Source organism: Suncus etruscus, chromosome 19 (assembly GCF_024139225.1).
Source record: "Suncus etruscus isolate mSunEtr1 chromosome 19, mSunEtr1.pri.cur, whole genome shotgun sequence".
NCBI classification, from domain to species: domain Eukaryota; kingdom Metazoa; phylum Chordata; class Mammalia; order Eulipotyphla; family Soricidae; genus Suncus; species Suncus etruscus.
The window spans coordinates 7257789-7277023 of record NC_064866.1 but is presented as its reverse complement, the minus strand read 5'-3'; the positions used below and the strand labels follow the sequence as shown (position 1 = coordinate 7277023).

Below are 19235 nucleotides of genomic sequence, written 5' to 3'. Positions count from 1 at the left end.
TCTGTGCTCAGAAATTGCTCCTGGCAGGCTCAGTGGACCATATGAGATGCCAGGAATCAAACTGGATCCCTCTTGGATCAGCCACATGCAAGGCAAACATCCCACTGCTGTGCTATCTCTTTGGCCCACCATTGGGGTAGAATTAAATTCAGTTGTGAGCCCCAGAAATAGTACAGCAAGGAGGAAGCTTGCCTTGTACACGGCTCACTTGGGTTTGATCCCTGGCATCCCATATGCTTCCCCAATCACCACTCAGGAATGATCCTTGAGCATAGAGCCAGAAGTAAGCCTTTGGGCATCAGCAGTTGTGGTAAAAACAAAACAAAACAAAAACAAAATAAAAAGAATTGAGTGCAATTGTTAGGAGTCATAGATTTTTGTTGTTCTCATAATCTCACTCAGATTATTCAGATTAAGGAATTACTTAATCACCCAGACTTAGCCAAAATAAAGTTGAACGTGTCTTGTGGAGCTTATCCATATGTCAGACTCTTAATACATTTCAGAGATAATTTGTGTCCTAGTCAGCAACAGTGTAAAAAAAAAACTGTACACAAACCCTACTAGTTAGAGCTATAAACATGTCAAGAGAAGGAACACAGACCTTAACCAACCTAAACAGAAATCCAGTTTCCTAAATTCTGTCCCAAAGGAATTTGGAAGGCAGGAGGTCATTCCAAGAAGTAATATGGACCTTCATATATCCAAGTGCTGAGCATGCTTGGGAAAAGGACTCGAGACACAACATTCTGTGTTTATAATGTGCCTCTACAGCATCAGGAGGTTGAGATCTAAAACTGAGACATCTGGCCCATGATTTGTCAAACCTCCTTACATTCTGGAGACTTCTGTATTTATCACTTTCATGCCATGCTGGCTGGCGTTTAGGGCCCATAGAGTACGTTTTGTTAATGCCAGCGTGTATGTTCTGAGAGCCTTGAGATGGCATGAAAAGAGTAGGAAAAGCAGCCAAATCATCACAATTGAAGATGGATGAACTCAGAGGCCCTTTAAGGCAGGGAGTGTTAGCAGCCCCCCACCCATCCACCAGCTCTCTAGACCTTCCACTTGTGCAAAAAGAATTCTACTGTGTGTTGGGGGCATAGCGATAAAAGAGCAGTATGGCATTTGCCTGCCACGTGGCTTACCTGGGTTCACTTTCTGGCATGGCACAGGGTATTCCGCGGGTTTCCTATGCCCTGCTAGGAATAGCCCAAAGGGAGAGAAAAAATAATCCTACTGAGAGAGGCAGGAGCACTGATCCCAAACACAAAGCTACTGGCTCCTGTAAGCCAGTTTGAGGATGTCTCAATAAGTCATTGCTAAACATGTGGGACTCCAGGGTGCCAGTTCTCTAGTGTCTGTGCATTTGATGTTAATATTCTGTTCCCAGGGGTCCAGAAAGGACCAAGTGGTAGGGCATTTGCCTTGCACACCTAGGACAGGCTGCGGTTCAGTTTTCCTGCATCCCATATGGTCCCCCAAGCCAGGAGCAATTTCTAAGCACAGAGCCAAGAGTGGCCCAAGAACTAACTAACTAACTAACTAACTAACTAACTAACTAACTGAATGAATGAATGAATGAATGAATAAATAAATAAATATTCTGTTCCCCAATAGGGGCCCTTGAGGTTAAGTGGACATGAAGGACATTAGCCAAACAACGCAGCTTCTCGAAAGGAGCAGGACCCCCAAGACCTGGTTGAGTCAGACAAAGGCTTCTGGCTTGGCTGCCTGACTTTTTGTTCTTCGAATTCCTGTTATTTTAAGGTCACATACAGTAGAGATGACTCCTGGCACAAGTGATCAGGGGTTGCTATCAGTGAGGAATTCTCAGTGTTGGGATTGAATGTGACCCTAACCCCACTGTCGTCCCATATATGTCCTTTGAGCCATCTATAGGGCCTTCATCTGCCCCCATTTTTTGTGTGTGGGGGGGGACACACATTGATGTTCAGGCTTACTCCTGGTAGGGATCAGGAAACCATATGGGGTGCCAAGGATCAAACCTGGGTTGAGAAATGCAAAGTAAATGCCTGACCTGCTGTAATATCTCTCAGGCCTCACACTTCTTTTTCTGTTTGTTTGTTTGTTTGTCTTTGTTTGGGGACCACACCCGGCGATGCCTGGAGGTTGCTCCTGACTCTGCGCTCAGAAATGACTCATAGGGGCCCCGTATGAGATGCTGTGGATAAAACCTGGGTGTCAGCTTCATGCAAGGCCTTACTGTCTGTACTATCTAGCTGGCCCCTGGGTACAACCTATGTTAAAGATTATTATATGCAAAGGAAAATGAGGGCTAGGCCTGGAAATGCTGAGTTAACTGACCAGGGCATAGTCTGTTCCCCTCAAGTATTATTAGGGGTGAGTGGAGCTTCTGTTTTTAGGTGTTCAATGGAACTTTCATTTTTGGATAAAGCCAATCAGAACTGGGAAAGGGACACTCACCAAGGCATGTAGGCCTGCTGGTGTGTTTCTCCACTTATCTCCATGGAGAAACTGAGGCTTGGAGAGTGTCATGTTTAAGGACACCGTGAGAAGTACACCTGAAGTCCTGCCATGGCCAAAGTCTAAAACACCATACTTACTTCCAACATGGAGCAGATTTGACTTTTTTGGTGTGATTGGGGAAATATCCAGCAATGTTCAGGGGATACTCTAGTCTCTGCACTCAGGAATTCCTCCTTATGGTGGTGCTCAGGGGACCATACAGGATGCTGGGGTCAAACTGGGGTTGGCACAAGGCAAATACCCTACCTGTTGTTATTATTGCTTGAGTCCCAGGATGTGACTTTTGGACCAGTGGGAGCTGTTAGCTCCTTCTAAATGAGGATTTCTTACCCACCCAGGACTGGAAGCCTTGGGTGAAGAGTGAGTCATTAGGTCTGTCTTGATTGCATGTATGCCTCACTGACCCACCAATAGTAACAGCTCTTCTAACAAGAGAAATGTCATGTTTCTCTCCAGAATTTTCTTGTTTGTTTGTTTGTTTGTTTGTGGGGCCATACCTGGTGATGCTCAGGGGTTACTCCTGGCTATGCCCTCAGAAATTTCTCCTGGCCTGGGGGTCCATATGGGATGCTGTGGGATTGAACCATGGCCCTTGTGCAAGGCAAACGCCCTACCACGGTGCCACTGCTCCAGCCCATCTTTAGCATTTTCAAAAGTGCCCGGATCTGGAACTGGATGACTTAATGAATCACAGGAGTTCAACAAGGCTGGCCCTACCCTGTGTTTGGCAAAGGGTTCAGAAAAGGCTCTATCCATAGCATAGTGACCAAAAAGAAGATTCAAAGCATATTTATTCTGCAGAAAGTGTTTAGAGAACTAAATATATGCTTGTCACATGCTTAAAGATAATAAATTTGTAATATGAGGGGCCAGAGAGATAGCATGGAGGTAAGGTGTTTGCCTTGCAATGCAGAATGTCAGTGATTTGAGTGCTGGCATCCCATATGGTTCCCTAAGCCTGCCAGGAGTGATTTCTGAGCATAGAGCCAGGAGTAACCCCTGAGCGCGGTCAGGTGTGACCCCTAAAAAAAACCAAAAATACACACACAAAAAAGAGTTTGTAATATGAGTTGCATACTCTTGGAGGCCAGCTGCTGCCCTCCATAGCAGGTCCTTCAAAGGCTCTGGTACCTGCTTGAACCTTTGAACTAAATCCTGGGAGCTCAGGAGTCAGTCCCAGACAGGGCCTAGTGACCAAAGTCTCCCCTTGCATCCTGCATGTATGAAACTCATCATTCCTTCTGCAGAAGCATAAATGTGTTTCATGGATGTGAACACAGGGCAGTTTTGCATAATACCCTATTTTCCTACCTTCAAAAAAAATAAAACTGTTTCCTGTAAAACAGGGAAATGGAGGGTGAGGGAAACTATAAGCAATGAAGAAACAAAATCCATGCAACTGGACGAGAGAATCATTTCAGTTACCCAAGGAATTCACAATCCATTGAAACTCCGGGCCAAAGCTGGCAGCTGCAGGAAGTTGATAAGGAAGTGGCAAAAGGGCTGAGAAACCTCAGAATGAGCTACATATACATTCCCATTCCTTGAAAGGCTTGGATTTTCAAAAGAAGAAAAGAAGCAAGCACCTCCCCTTGGCTTTTGACTTTCCCTCTGGTTTCTTTTGAAGCGTCTTCTGTGAATCTTAAAGAATTACACCTGGGTTCTGTGATGGTTTCAAATCGCTCTATCCTTCTCATTGCATAGAAAGAACTCCCATATGTCCAGTTTTGGAACTGCACTGCGACCAGAGACAGGGATTTTGCAGGGTTTTACTGGGCCACAAAAACAGTTCCTGCTTTCTTGCATCCTAGAACCTGGCTGTGGATATGACAGTTGGGTGACATGAACTAGTCTGGGAAAGACAGTACTGATGCTTTTGGTGGTGGAGGAGAAAGTTCATTTCATCCTCTGTGCTCTGAGAAGATTAGATCACATTTGATAGTGCTCAGCAGCTACTCCCTGATTAGTGCTCTGGGATTAACCCTGATGGTGCATGGTGGACCCTATAAAATAATGCCAAGAATTAGGGGCTGGAGCAGTGGTGCAAGTGGTGGGGTGTTTTGCCTTGCATGCACTAACCTAGGAACAACCACAGTTTGATCCCCGGCATCCCATCTGGGCCCCCAAGCCAGGAGAGATTTCTGAGCACAGAACTAGGAGTAACCCCTGAGCATCACCGGGCGTGGTCCAAAAAGCAAAAATAAATAAATAAATAAATAAAAATAAAAAGGGGCCAGAGAGATAGCATAAAGGTAAGGTGTTTGCCTTGCATACAGAAGGATGATGGTTCGAATCCTGGCATACCATATGGTCCTCTGAGCCTGCCAGGAGCGATTTCTGAGCATAGAGCCAGGAGTAGTCCCTGAGCATTGCCGGATGTGACCCAAACACCAAAAATAAATATGTAAATAAATAAATAAATATTCCTGGGAATTGAACTCTCATTGGAGGGATGCAAGGCAAGCATGCCCTGCCCTCTCTCTTCAGTCCCACACCCTCTTCTTTCCCTCCTTTTCTGGGTTCCTCACACCCATCCCATTTAAGCACCCCCTTCCCATCCTTAGAAAAGCTAAACCAGATCTCAAAGGTTATTCACTAAGTATCAGGCTTGCAGTATATTCTGTGGTGGAGGACACAGATAATTGGGCCGAATGTGCATTTATTCTAACACAAGTTCAGTAGAAGGCAGCCAAGTGTCTTGGGAAAGCAACTCTGATTCCGTGCCCAAGATACAAATAAAGTAAGAGTGGGACTGGCCACCAAGATGGCAAACCATGGGCTGTGAGTGGAACCAGGAAACACTGGGTGGGGGCCCAGGCTTTCAAAAGGAGCAAAAGAGGACTTAGACACAAGAAATAGTCAACAGCCATATTTTCAACATAATTTACTACAGGTCTCTGATGTATATAAAACATTTTTAGTGCAACATCTTACAAAGAGTTTTGCTTAAAAAAGAAAAGCCAACGAAACCAACGCAATAGCACTCTGCATCATGCACGGGGTAATTTCTACCCCCAATCTTCTTCTTCTGCCTTCCTTGCCAACCAGCCTGCAGAGAAACCATTGATTAAAAAAGGTGAAAACTCGCCACAGAGACTGCCTGGCGAGAGGGTCAGGTCACAGCCACTGTCCTGGAATGGTCACGGTGCAGCAAGGTCTTTATTTTATTTTTTTATGGATGCATAACATCATGGAGATTCCAAGGGTGTTTCAAGGTGTTTTTGTCCTTCTCTGCCAGTAGGCGCTATGTAACGAGGCCCATAGCCACTGGAGGGCACCATTACCATTCAACTGACACCTTTTTTTTCCATAGAAACGACAACAAAAAGTCAGGGGAATTTCATAAAAAGCTGGAAAAGCTTCTCCTTGGATGCTTTCCTTTAGCCCGCTAGAAAATACATAGGGGGAAACAAAAGACTTTGCTAAAATACTGGCTTCGGTTTCTTTCTTTGCTTGCTTTCAAGTTTCATTGCTTCATTGCTGTCATTGCTTCAATTCTATGCAGCATCGACTACTCTATCACTGTGAATGAATTCAGACTCACTTCAGAGGCACAAGGTCCCCAGTCCAGGTTCTCTGGCCTCTTCCCACTCAGATGGAGACACCATAGTCCTCTCCTCTCTTCATGGACTCAGTCTGGAGGTCAGGAGTCAGCCACCCCGGATGCAGACATGAATTCTGAACTCCCAAAGTGTGGATGCAGCATAATAAAGGAAGAATGGGGGACCATGGGCTGAGATGGAGGTGCCTCCAGGAAAACAAGATTGCAAACCCAAGGGGCCTGGGCCCTCACCCCCAGATCAACTGAGAGTCCATGGACAAATAATCTGGAAAGGGGGATGTTTCCAGAGTTCCCCGCACGGCTGAGTCTGTTGTCTTAGAACAAAGCTTCATGGCAAACCAGTCTGGTTTGATTTAGTTCCAGAACCCCCAGTGGTTTGTTATTGCTGTTGTCTTATTTTTTTCCAAGTTGGGAAACCTCTTGGGACTCAGGAGTCTTAGCACAAGGCATAGAGCACCCTAGGGTGGATACAAAGACAGCCAAGCCGGGGAATAGGGACAATCAGAATGAAAAGCCTCTGGCCTGATGGTGTTGTTGATTCCTGCTAGGGCTGAAGAGGAGGGACCTTAGACTAAACAAAAAATAAAAACACCCAGTCACCCAAACCCCAAACAAAAGCCAAGACAGGTCAGGGTCATAAAACAAAGACAAAGGTGTGAGACCAACGCTTGGAGGGCTATTGTCTCTTGGCAGTGAGATGCAGGGAGAATGCAGGATGCAGGGGGGAATGACAGAGCTATTGGGGGAGGAAAATTGTTCCCGAGCAAGAAGAAACCCTTCTAGGAGGCAGTGATCCCAGACAGCTTTCCTTCAGCACTCTCAGGGGTTTCTTCTCTGTCAGTTCCAGGGGCTCAGTGGTTGGGCTGACAGTCACCCAGAGACTATGCTTCTGGGTCACTTTCCCCTAAGAATTTGGAAAAGCACCTTGAAATAGAAACCTATCAACTCACAGCTCTAGCCTGCAGAACACAGCAAGCCAAGAGCCCGCCTTCCTGAATGCCCATACTAATCTCTGGCTTTGATCATTCTGAAAATCCAACCTTCTGCTCGTGTGTGTGTGTGTGTGTGTGTGTGTGTGTGTGTGTGTGTGTGTGTGTGTGTGTGTGTGTGTAGATTTTGCCTTTGTCATGCTAGTTTCCTTGTTTTTGGCAAGATTAGGACAAAGCCTTTCCTTTGCCTCCCTGCTGGCCGGGCACCATCTCCTCCAATGGGGAATGGCCAGAGTTTTTTCTGGGGCGTCTGTTGCTCTTTGAAGCAAAATGCAACACTCTCATTCCCAAGCCAAAGTGGTTCCAACAACTCCAGCTGAAGGGAGAGATAAGCTACAAAATTCGGCCCACTTATCACATAATTTTCAAGTCTCTTTAAGAAAGTAAAAAAAAAAAATCTAATAATTATAATTATACAAACACACAAAACCCTTGGCTGTATTTTGCTCCACAGCATTTTCAAGTGTGTAAGACCAGAGGTCTTGCAAGAGAGTCCTTGATAAGATAGAATTCCTCCTTCCTTTTTTTTTTTTTTGCCCTCAGTTGCATGGAAAGAGACGTCCAACATGAAGATGTGGAACCTCTGTAACATCTATCAGACAATACTATAGAAACCAGTGAGTAGATGTGACACGGGACCTACTCACTACAATATTCAAAACAAAACAGAACCCCCCAAAATCCCCGAGAAACTGAATTCTGCAGGAGGGACAACTGTGAGACAGAGCCCACCCCCAAATGGTGGCCCATATCTGCTCCTCATGGGGACTCCTCATGGAAATACTTCTGGGGCCAGTATGAGGGTTCTCGGCTGAAGTATGCCAGTGTGGGTTCCATCCATGTTCCCAACACCGCTAGCGGCAGCAAAGGGGAGCCTCAGCTCCTCCAGAACCCCTTAGTCAATGGCTCCTGGGTGGATGCTGAGCACCGGGGGCTCCAGGCAGGTGGGGGAGTAGTTGAGATGGGGCTCTTTGATCCACAGCAGGGGCACCCCGTTCTTCCCTTCTGAGTTCTTGCTGGAGCCACGGCTCTTGAAGCGCACTAGCAGGATTGTGATGATGAGGATGCCAAAGATGGGGAAGGGGTAGAAAAAGACAAAGTAGAAGAGGGCGTCGTTGGAGCATATGATGGACTGCAGGCTCGAACCTGGGGGAATGGAAGGACACAAGACAGTGAGTGCCAGAACCCTATTGTCTTTCTGTAGACCCCAGGCAGCCCCATGTGAAGAACCAACTTCCAATATTATGCCGCCGTCAGGAGAAATGAAGTCATGAAATTTTCCTACACATGGATGCACATGGAAACTATTGTGATGAGTGAAATGAGTCAGAGGGAGAGAGAGACACAGAATAGTCTCACTCATCTGTGGGATTTAAGAAAAATAAAAGACAATATTGTAATAATGCCCAGAGATAATAAAGATGAGGGCTGGGAGGGCCAGCCCATGATATGAAGCTTGCCACAAAGAGTGGTGAGTGAAGTTAGAGAAATAACCACACTAACAACTATCTTGACAATGTTAATAAGTGAGAGAAGTAGAATGCCTGCCTCAAATACAGGCAAGGAGAGGAGGAGAGAGATGGGGGGCATTGGTGATGGGAATGTTGCACTGATGAAGGGGGATGTTCTTTTTATGACTGAACCCCAACTACAAACATGTTTGTAATCATGGTGCTTAAATAAAGATATAGAAAATTAAAAAAGAAAAAAGAACCAACTTCCAGTACCTTGCCCACCCCATCTGTCCTCACTCATGGTATAGATGGAGAGATTATTTACAATCACCTTGTACATGGCTGCCAGCTTCCATTGTGCACCCCTGAATACCAGACTGTCTTTCCTACTTATATTTTTTGATTTAATTATTTTTTGGGGGGGAGCGCACTCAAACATGCTCTGGTCTCTGTTCTGAGTAATCATGCCTTCATTTCTGGTGGTGCTTGGGGGCCAAAACCAGGTCTTCCATGTGCAAGGCAAGTGCCCTACCTGCTGTGACATCTCTCCAGCACCCTTGCATGATTATATTTTACACGTTCCTTATGTTCTTAGCTCCACTTCTAAAATCCTTCCCTGGGAATAGGACACATTCTCTACCCACAGCTACCACAGCTTAGAAGTGCCCTTGAACCCCAAATGATGTCTGTTTAATTAACATGGTTAGTTAGAACATCATTAGGGACAGCATGCAGATATTTAAAGTAACTCTTGCAGCTGACAGTGGGAGTTTTTCTGTGGAACATGAGAGAATCAGAGGCCCAGGAGGTGCTGAGAGCTGACTTTTGATCAATAAGAACTCAGCAGGAACCTGGCCTCTGAGAGCTGCCTCTGTCTGTAAAGTAAGGCCATGGTGATAGTTCTGTCCTCCAAACAGAGTATTTGGGCAGAGAAACATGACATAAGTCCCTAAATCCCTCATGCTTTTGGTTGGTAGAGTATTCACCTCTCAGTAGGTGCTACACTGCAGAAAGGGATTAGTTTAGCGTTCACCCCTTTCTACCATGGTTCCACTTTGGACCCATGCAACCTGTGTATCACATGATTTCATCTCATGCAATGGAAAATGGGATTCAAGAAAAGAAAAATGTGGATGAGGGGCTGGAGAGATGGCACAGCGGTAGGGCATTTGCCTTGCATGAGACAGACCTGGGAGGAAACAGGTTCGATTCCCGGCATCCCATGTGGTCCCCCAACCTGCCAGGGACAAATTCTGAGTGCAGAGTCAGAAATAAGCCCTGATCTCCACTGGGTGGGGTCCAACAATTAATCAATCAATCAATCAGTTAAAGTTAAAAGATAAAGTTAAAAAAATGCAGATGATACATGAAATCTCAAATCAAAATGACTGGGGAAAATATTTTGAAGGAAAAGGAAAATTCTAGAAAAAGTCTATTTCTGTGCCTTGGGCTTATTCTGCTATCAATGACACCTCTCTGTTAACTGTTGACCACATTTTGACAGAAGGAAACCACAGAAGTGTCTGATTAGACCCAAAAGTTCAAGGCAGCAAATAGTTCATCTAGTCTCTTTTCTGAGAATTCCTCCTAGGAAGAGAAGTAAGAAATTCTGGAATATTCTTGGAGTAACACCATTGGCAAGCAGAGCTGATGTCCCATTGCTGTAAATAATAACCTTCTCAGCTATCACCCTCTGACCTGAGCACACAACTGCCCCAAGGTCCCCTCCATATCAAGTCACCCTCCAAAAGGAAAATGAACTTTTCCCCCATAAAAAAACTTAGGGCAAATACTTGAACCACCTTGTTCTGCCTCACAAATTGAGGGGGAAATAATGGAGGGTACCAAGACCAAACAGGTGTATGGACATTGAGTAGAAATAAAAATATGATCAGACTTAAGCACCAAATCCAAAGCCAACGACAACAGAATCAATACCCAATCTACAACAAGCTAGACACAGAGGGGACCGCTTATAGGAGCAGCCCGAGGAGCAAAGGAGGGGCGATATGGGATGCATGCTGGGAACAGGGGTGGAGGGAGGACAACATTGGTGGTGGGAATGCCCCTGATTCAATGTCACTATGTCCCTAAAATATGACTGTGAAAGATCTGTAATCCACTTTGTTCAAAATAAATAATGTTAATTAAAAACAAAAACAAAAATAGAGATGGTGAAGATGTTTTGGATTCAACTGGCCACACTTGCTGACTTCTGAGACTCCAGGTTGGTCAGCTGATAGAGTTCCAAGATAATAGCCAACAACAGTGCTGCCTGAAATCTGAGCACAACAGAATCTGGGGGGACCTCAGGTTAATTATGAAGATGAACTGGCATATCACCACGGAAATCCTAGCCGTGTTGTTTGCATGGGCAATCAGAAGTCAATTAGTCAAGCTGCAGTGTCAATTGCTAAATACCCAGACAAGGAAGGAAACTACTCATTAACTCAGCACCCAGCCCCGGAGGAATCCTGCACACAGACACAGCTGGAGGCATCGGCCGCCTCCCTCCTTCCTTTGTCCACAGTCACAGACAACACTCACTTGTATCCAGAACTCGGATGCTGATGGGAGCCGACTCTTCTTCGGTGAGCCGATACAACTCTTTTTGCGGGCTAGGTAACCACTCTTCTACTCGACAGGAGTAGTTGCCTGTGTCCTGGGGACTGGCTTGCAGCACTGTGAGGCGGTACAGCAGTGGGGACAACTTCTGGAAACGCAGCCGACCCTCCCAAGGGCTGCCCTCGGCCCCAAACACAGAGTCTGGGCCCACATGTAGCAGGGCTGTGCGCTCTGTAGGTTCATGGTCTTCTTCCACATCATTCTCCTCTTCTTCCTCAACCATCTCCTCTTCTTCTAGGGCAGGGCTACCCTTCTTCCCTCCAGCTTTAGTCCTCAAGGAGTACCAGGTCACAGCAAAGTGGGAATCCTGGCTGGAGCGGGACACAATGCTGCAGTCGAGCTGGAAGGTTGACTTCTCGGACACAGTGGCGTTGGCGACCACGGTGTCCACCTGAAGAGTAGCATCTGGGGAAGGGAGACAAGGAGAGGAAGCCGTGGTTTTAATCTCATGTTTGCACCTGCATGACATGGACATGAGCAAGAAGGACCCCAGAGTGGAGTGGGTGCCTCAGAGAGCTAGAGAACAGGGCAGATGTGGTCAGTGTGTAGGATGTTGTGCATATGAGTGGTGGGCACCATGTAACTGGGCAAATATGCTTATAAAGACAGATGCTCCTGGACTTGATGTGGACAGCTCACATGAAACTAAAGGGCATGGTAGGGAGATGTGGACACTGATTGGTGACCAGGTTGAATGATGTGGCACCCACCTGCCACTCTTAGATCTACCTGAAATTGAAGAAACACATGTGCATCCCCGAACTTCTCTACCCCCTCTTTCCCTTTGCTGCTATTGTTTTTTTTTTTTTTATTGATTGATTGGTTATTAGGCCACAACCAGCAGCGCTCAGGGGTTACTCCTGGCTTTGCACTCAGAAATCACCCCTGTCAGACTGGGGGACAATATGGGATGCTGGGAATTGAACCAGGTCTTTCCCGGGTTGACCACATGCAAGGCAAACGCCCCACCGCTGTGCTATCTCTCTGGCCCCATCTTTGCTGCTATTGTTGAGATGGCTTAGGGTCATTCATGTGCTGGGCAAGGGTAGTACCCACAGAGACAAGCTGTAGTGTGGGGGTCACCATGTTGCTCATGTTATACTAACCCTCCTGCCCTTCTTCCTCTCATGTTTTTATAGTGGGGCTGGTACACAGCTCAGCTGTAGGGCTGGCAGAGTTGCTAGCACTGCATGGGAGCATCGAACTCAAGGTTTTGCAAGCTGGAGGACAGCTTTTCTGCCACTGAGCCATCACTACTGGAGGCTCCTCGGGTGAGATGAACTAAAAATGAGCTCATCTGGAAATTGGGGAGGCCCTCCACACTGACTGCTGTGTTTGCAAAATGACAGACTCACAACAGGAGGAGGGAAAGATGCATGGATGGGAGGGGATGACGGACACACAGACAAGAGGGGAGAAGAGGACAGACATACAGATAGGAGGAGAGGAGAGAAACACAAATGGGAGGAGAGACAGATGGGAGGACAGACACACAGATGGAGAGGGACAGACACAGAGTCAGGAGGAAGGGCAGGTTCACTGATGGGTGGGGGACAGACACAGACAGGACAAGAGGACAGAAACACATAAAAAGGGGGGACAGACATCACAGGGATGTGGGTACAGATACACAGGAGGGAGGGGACAGACACAGATGGGAGGGACAAAAGACACAGAGATGGGCGGAGAGCACAGACACACAGCGAGGAGGGGATTGTGCTGCAGAACTTTCAGTGGCTTTCAGTGTCTTACAGACACCTGATCACAAATCTCTGAGCAGAAGAACTGTGAGAAAACATTGCTACTGCTGGGCACTCCCTCCGGTCCCCACATATATGTGCTAAGCAGGGAGGAACCCTGGGTCCCTGCAGTTGCTCTGGAATTTACCTACTTTTGCTGCTTAGCCAAACACCAGAAAGTGACGGCCAGAGTGGTGGCTCAGTGATAGGGCATTTTTCTTGCATGCGGCTAATCCAGGACAGACTTGGTTCGATCCCCAGCGTCCTATATGGTCCCCCAAGCCAGGAGCGATTTCTGAGCACAGAACCAGGAGTAACCCCTGAGCATCACCGGGTATGGACCAAAAACCAAAAATAAAATAAAATAAAGAAATGCCTGAAAGTGCTCAAGGATTACTCCTGGTAATATTGGGGAACCACATGCAGTGCTGGGGATCAAACTGATGTGGCTGTATGTAAGTTCAGCACCTTAAACCCTGTCCTAATTCTCAGTGTCCTGTTTTGAAATTTAGACCCAAGGTTTATGGAGTATGGCCTGAGCCAGAGGGAACCTTAGTGGGGGAGGGGGGTCAATATTCACCAAGGCTTGAAACAAAGAACAAAGAAAACTTGAAAGGGTTCAGCTTATTTGTGAGCCTCCTGAAGGATCCCAGGGTGGCCTGAGGGTGGAGAATAGCCACAGATGCCTGGCAGGTGAGTGGGGGGCCAGAGCTATAAGCTCTCTCTTTTCCTGCTCTTTGGGTGTGCAGGAGTAACTTAGAGGGGAAATAGGCCCTGCCCCGCTCTGCCTGGCTGTTTCCTACATGCCCACCAGAAGAGATGCCAGTCCACCAACATCGCCATCCCAAGCCCAGTTCTACTTGGGTAAAGATTATCACCCAACAGTGGTCTGTCCCCAAGCACTGTCCTGAGTGTCTGAGGAATTGGGTCCATGTCACTTGCAGGTAAAGAAAGAAAAGTAGGGAGGGGTATTGCTGCTGTTGAGGTGCTCTGAAGAGCTGCCCACACCCCCTTTGCCCATCTGGAACCACCACTGGCACACAGGGGCTTAGAATCCAGCTGTAGGTAGTGGGTAGAGCTCAGGTATATGATTTCAGGTCAAGAAAGAAGACTTGGCTTCAGGGAACAGGAAATTGCTCTACAAAGGACCCTGTGTAACGCCAGAGTGCAACCCAGGACAATTAGGAGGTGCTTCTCTGCTCTCCAGTTATCTTCCATCGTGACAAGGTAGAATCCTGGACAAAGGGCACAGTGGTCAGAGAGCACAAGGATTCCCCTAATCTCCCACTTCCTCAGCTCCCTACTTGCCCACGTGTGTTTTCAGCCTGTCACATGCATTCATGTCTCAGTGCAACTGTGTCAACAAAAGTATTCCCCACTGCCCTTAGTTCTGCTCCCTGAACATGCCACTCTACCGGTTGCTTCTCATGTTTTCAACTATCTCCCTCTCAGATTACCTGCTCTTCCTTTCTAAGTGTCACACCAAGACCAACGTTTGAGCCCCATCTAACTCCATGGTCAAAGCCCTAAGCGGATTGAGGCAATCGTTTTTTCCTAACTATAAGGGCTGTGATGATAGTTTCTGAGGCATATTGTTTCAAGTCTTCTCTACATTGAACTTCAACTTCAGAAAAAGGCATATCTGTACATAAAAAAAAATGTTACTCAACCAATAAAGATGGTTGTGGTTTTACATAAATGCTTCTAACAACCTAAAAATACATTCACAAAAGAAAGTTCAATGGCGGAGGCTGGGGATGTGGGATAATGGCTTTATTTAGAGAGGCAGAAGGCATAGGAAAGTATATAGAGAAGGAGATTATAAAAACAAAATCTTTTCTCCTCAAGATAATATTTTATGGGCCAGAGAGAAAGTATAGGATGCTTTCTCAAGGTCTTTCTTTGCCTTGCACTTGGCTGACCCAGACTTTATTCCCAGCATCACTTATGGTTTCCCAAGCATTACCATGAGTGATCCCTTCAGCATAGAGCTAAGAGCTGCCCTGAGCACCGCTGCATATGACCCAAGCCTTCCCTTGCCCCATTATGTTTATATGTTTTCCAAATATTTTGCCATTAGCCCAGTCAGTTTATTTAGTTATAGAAGGGAGGGAGATAGAAGGGAAGAAAGAATGAAAGGAGGAAGGCAGGGCATAAAGAAGGAAGAAAAGAAGTTTAAGAGGAAAGGGAGGAAATGAGAAAAAGAGACAAAGGAGAAAGTATAGAAGGAAGGATAGGAATGATTGGAAGAAAGGGAGGAGAGGAAATAAGGATAATGGGAGAGAAGGAAGAATGGGAGAGGGAGGAAGAAAGAAAGGGAGGATGGGAAAGAAGACAGAAGGGAGGATGGAAGGGAAGAAGGAAATAAAGGAGGGAGGGAGGAAGAAAGGAGTGACAGGAGAAAAGAAGAAAGGAAGGTTGCAAATGAAAGAGGGTGGAAATGGAAGGAGACATTTGGGAGGCCACCCTAGCTGCTCTCCTCAGCAGTGTGGCATTTCTCTCAGCTCTGGTTCCTCAGTGATACACACAACACTAACTATTGGAGGCAGTTGCTATTCTCCTCTCTCTGCCCAATCCTGGGTGGGCCTAATGGGGATGGGTGCTGGGTGTGTGTCTGCAAGATGGATAGATAGGAGAGGTGGGTTTATTGCCCACTTTATTCCTGCTTCCCCACTCCCCATATTGTTTATGTTTCTAGCAGGGGAAAAGAGACAGAAACAAAGGGTCATATCATGGCAAAGAGAAGGAAGGCCAGGAGCAGGGACACCCTTTCGGTGTCCCCGTGAGCAATCACTCCTTCCCAAAACCTGTTTCATATATTTCATAAGTTCAGGCTTCATGAGGCTACGGACCAGTCCACAAATACAGCTTTTCCATGTAGATAGAAAAATGCAACGAAAGCTGCCAGCAGTCCCACTAATACTAGGACAGGCCTAGACCTTTCTGTCCCATTCTAGGCCTCACCCTTGGCTCTGATCTGCATGCGCAATAAAAGATGCCACATAGGACAAGGGACCTGGAACCTTTCCTGCTTTAAGGAGGCGTTTAAACATGTCGCAAGAATTATAACGCACCGTTACCTGCATTTTGGTATTTGAGAAACAGCAATGAAGATTAAAGAAAAGGTTAAGGCCACACACACGGGGCCAGGCGGTGGCGCTAGAGGTAAGGTGCCTGCCTTGCCTGCATTAGCCTTGGATGGACCGCGGTTCGATCCCCGGTGTCCCATATGGTCCCCCAAGCCAGGAGCAACTTCTGAGCACATAGCCAGGAGTAACTCTTGAGCGTTACCAGGTGTGGCCCCCCCCCCAAAAAAAAAAAAGGCCACACACACGAGTCGTTAGCACCAATAAAAGGATTAGGAAGGACTGGCTTGCAACAGGAAGTGAGAGCAATGTGGTAGATATTCCTTTTTCTATTTAAAGCACGGGAGTAATTTTTCCCCCCTGAAAATCCACAAGTTCACTTATTTGGTCCCCAGTGCTACTGGCTCAAAATTTCTGTCCTGTCCAAATCTGAAAATCTAAATGTGTTTATTATTATTATTATTATTATTATTATTATTATTATTATCATTAATTATTATTAGGTTTGCTTTTGGACCATACCCAGAGATACTCAAGTCTTTCTCTGTACTCAGAGATCACTCCTGGTGATGCTCAGGGGATCATATAAGATGCCAAGGATTGAACCCAGGTTGAGTCAATTATCCTACCCACTGTGCATTGCAGTGTATCCACTGTACAGTGCAGCCATTGAATGCATTCCTTATAAAGGAAATATTCTAGGGCTGGAGGGATAGCACAGTGGGAGGATATTTGCCTTGCATGCAGCTGACCCAAAATGGACACTGGTTCGCTCCCCAGCATTCCATTTGGTTCCCAGAGCCTGGGGCAATTTCTGAGCACAGAAATTGAGTGCCACTGAGTGTGACCCCTCGAAATAAAACCAAAAAAATAATAAAGGGAATATTCCATGTGTATGTTGGGAGTGACAATTCAGCAGATGAAGCACTTTGCCTCGTACGCAATGGACCCCAGTTCGCTCTCCAGCATCAATATGGTTCTTAGAGAACAGTCAGAAATGACCCAGATGTGGCCCTAATCCCCTTACTCAATTCTTCCGCCAAAAAATAAGCAAAAGAAACAAAATCAAGCTAAAGAGACAGCTCAGTGGGCTGAAACAGGGGTTGGAGCGATAAGGTGTTTGTCTTGTACGCGTTCAATCTCGGAGAAACCCTAGTTTGATTCCCAGCATCCCATATGGTCCCCCGAGCCTGCCAAGAGAAATTTCTAAGTGCAGAGCCAGGAGTAACTCCTGAGTGTTTCCAGGTGTGATTCCCCATAAAAGGGGAGTTGAAACATCTGCTCTTCATGGTGAAAACTTATGTTCATTCCCCAGTACTATACAGTCATTTGAGAATGGCTAAGAGTAATGGCTGACATCAGGGAGAGACTGGGGAAGAGAGAGAGAGAGAGAGAGAGAGAGAGGGAGAGAGAGAGAGAGAGAGAGAGAGAGACAGACAGACAGACAGACAGACAGAGACAGACAGACAGATAGACAGAGACAGAGACACAGAGAGAGACAGGAGAGAGACAGACAGAGATAAAGAGAGAGCATCACTTCCAGTCCAACCGAGGTGAGCAGTTTTCCATTCACCAGGGAAATGACATTTGAGGTATATTTGATACTCAGATATTTCGCTGCAAGTAATTAGTAACTTTATCAGTTGCACAACACATCATACTTCCAGGCAAAAAGCCCTTGAGAGTGGAAGTCAAGTTGGGCCCTTCATGCTTACCTGGTCGCATAGCGCTAACCATTGTTTGTCCAGCGGTTTCCTCTGCCCTCTTATACCACACGCCACTAGGGCTGGGCAGCCATTCCTCCACTCGACAGCTGTAAGTGCCAGAGTCCTGAACTGCCACATTCTGGATGAAAAGGCGGAAGGCACCGGGCGCAGGGCTCTCAGAATGCAGCCGTCCTTTCAGATTATTCTTGGCTGCCTGCTCCCCATAGTGGAAGGTACCATCCCGGCCCACGCGGGCCACTGTCTCCCGCTCTGGGTGGTTGGGTTTCCACACGAACCACTCCACCAGGAGTTGTGAGGTTGCACTGGTGCGATTCAGGACCACACATTCCAGCTGCACTTGCTGCGTCTCCAGAACCGACAGGTTCCCCTGGGCTTGGCTGAGCTTCAGGCGACTGTCTGCAACAGCAAGGATAGAGGGTGAGCAACCAGAAAACTAATTCACACCAATGTGTGTATATACTTCTCACAGGCATGTTCACATTTTTTGCACATATGCACAAACACATATCCCCACACCCACCCACACACACATACTCCACACACAGGTTGGATGCTGACACTGTCCGTGAGCAGGATTGGTTCCTAGATGGACCATGAACAATCAAGGTTCCTTGGCTATAGGTCTGGGGGATGTTTCAATCCATTGTGACAGTAATATCGCTCCCCCAATCTCTAGTCCCCACAGATTTACATGCCAAGGACTTCACGCAAGCGATTAGCAACTGCACCGTGTGTCCAGATGACAGTGGCTATGAATCATATGACTGTTGAAGAGGGCTGGGGGTTGGGAAGGAGACAGGAAAAGGTGAGAGGGAAAGCACCTTCCAAAGCAAGGACATCTGAAAACCAAAGGGAGTGGTGAAAGGGTGCGGACGGTCAACCACAAATGAACTGCAGGGGAATCCCATCTGGTTATGCATGTTCAGAAATTGGTCTTAGAGCTGCAGCTCTTACATTCTTTTAAAAAAAAATGTTGGGATAAAACTGAGCAGACCCCAGGGAACAGCACCGAAAACGCAGCCAAGCAGATTCCCTTCCTGAGAAATAGCATCTTTCATGACATCCTGTCCCCTGGCACTGCTCCAACTTTGCAAAACGAGAACTGGGGATGCCACGGGCCTGTCAATCACTGCACGGAACGCTCTGGGTAGGGCCGTCTTCCCTGGAGTTTTGTGGGGAGATGAGACCTCCATTTCTGCTTGTTACTCTTACACCTTCACCCTCTCACTCTTGTAACTAATTAAAGGGTTGATTTAGGGGCCAGAGCTACAGTGCAGCAGGTAAGACTCTAGCATTGCACATGGAAGACCTTGGTTCTTTCTCTGCCATCACATATGATCCCCTGAGCACTGCCAGAAATAATTACGGAGTGTAGAGCTAGGAGTAACCCTTGAACATCAACAGGTGTGACATGAAGACAAAAGCAAGCAAATACAAAGGGTTGCTTTAAACATAAATAGATAGAACTAGCTAGCTAGATATGCACGCGCGCGCGCGCACACACACACACACACACACATTAGTTCAGGGCTATACCCACTA

At 46.7% G+C, this 19235-nt stretch overlaps 1 protein-coding gene across 1 annotated transcript in view; it reads right to left on the bottom strand.

Moving 5' to 3' along the window:
* Positions 1–7605: 7605 nt before the first annotated feature.
* Positions 7606–19235, bottom strand: part of IGSF3 (immunoglobulin superfamily member 3) — a 107482-nt gene continuing 95852 nt past the window's right edge. The window contains exons 8-10 of the mRNA XM_049765900.1: positions 17682–18089; positions 11064–11546; positions 7606–8208 (exon numbers count right to left, since the gene is read on the bottom strand). Coding sequence (XP_049621857.1) covers positions 7958–8208; positions 11064–11546; positions 17682–18089 — 1142 coding nt within the window. The 3' untranslated portion in view covers positions 7606–7957. The remainder of the gene's footprint in view (positions 8209–11063; positions 11547–17681; positions 18090–19235) is intronic.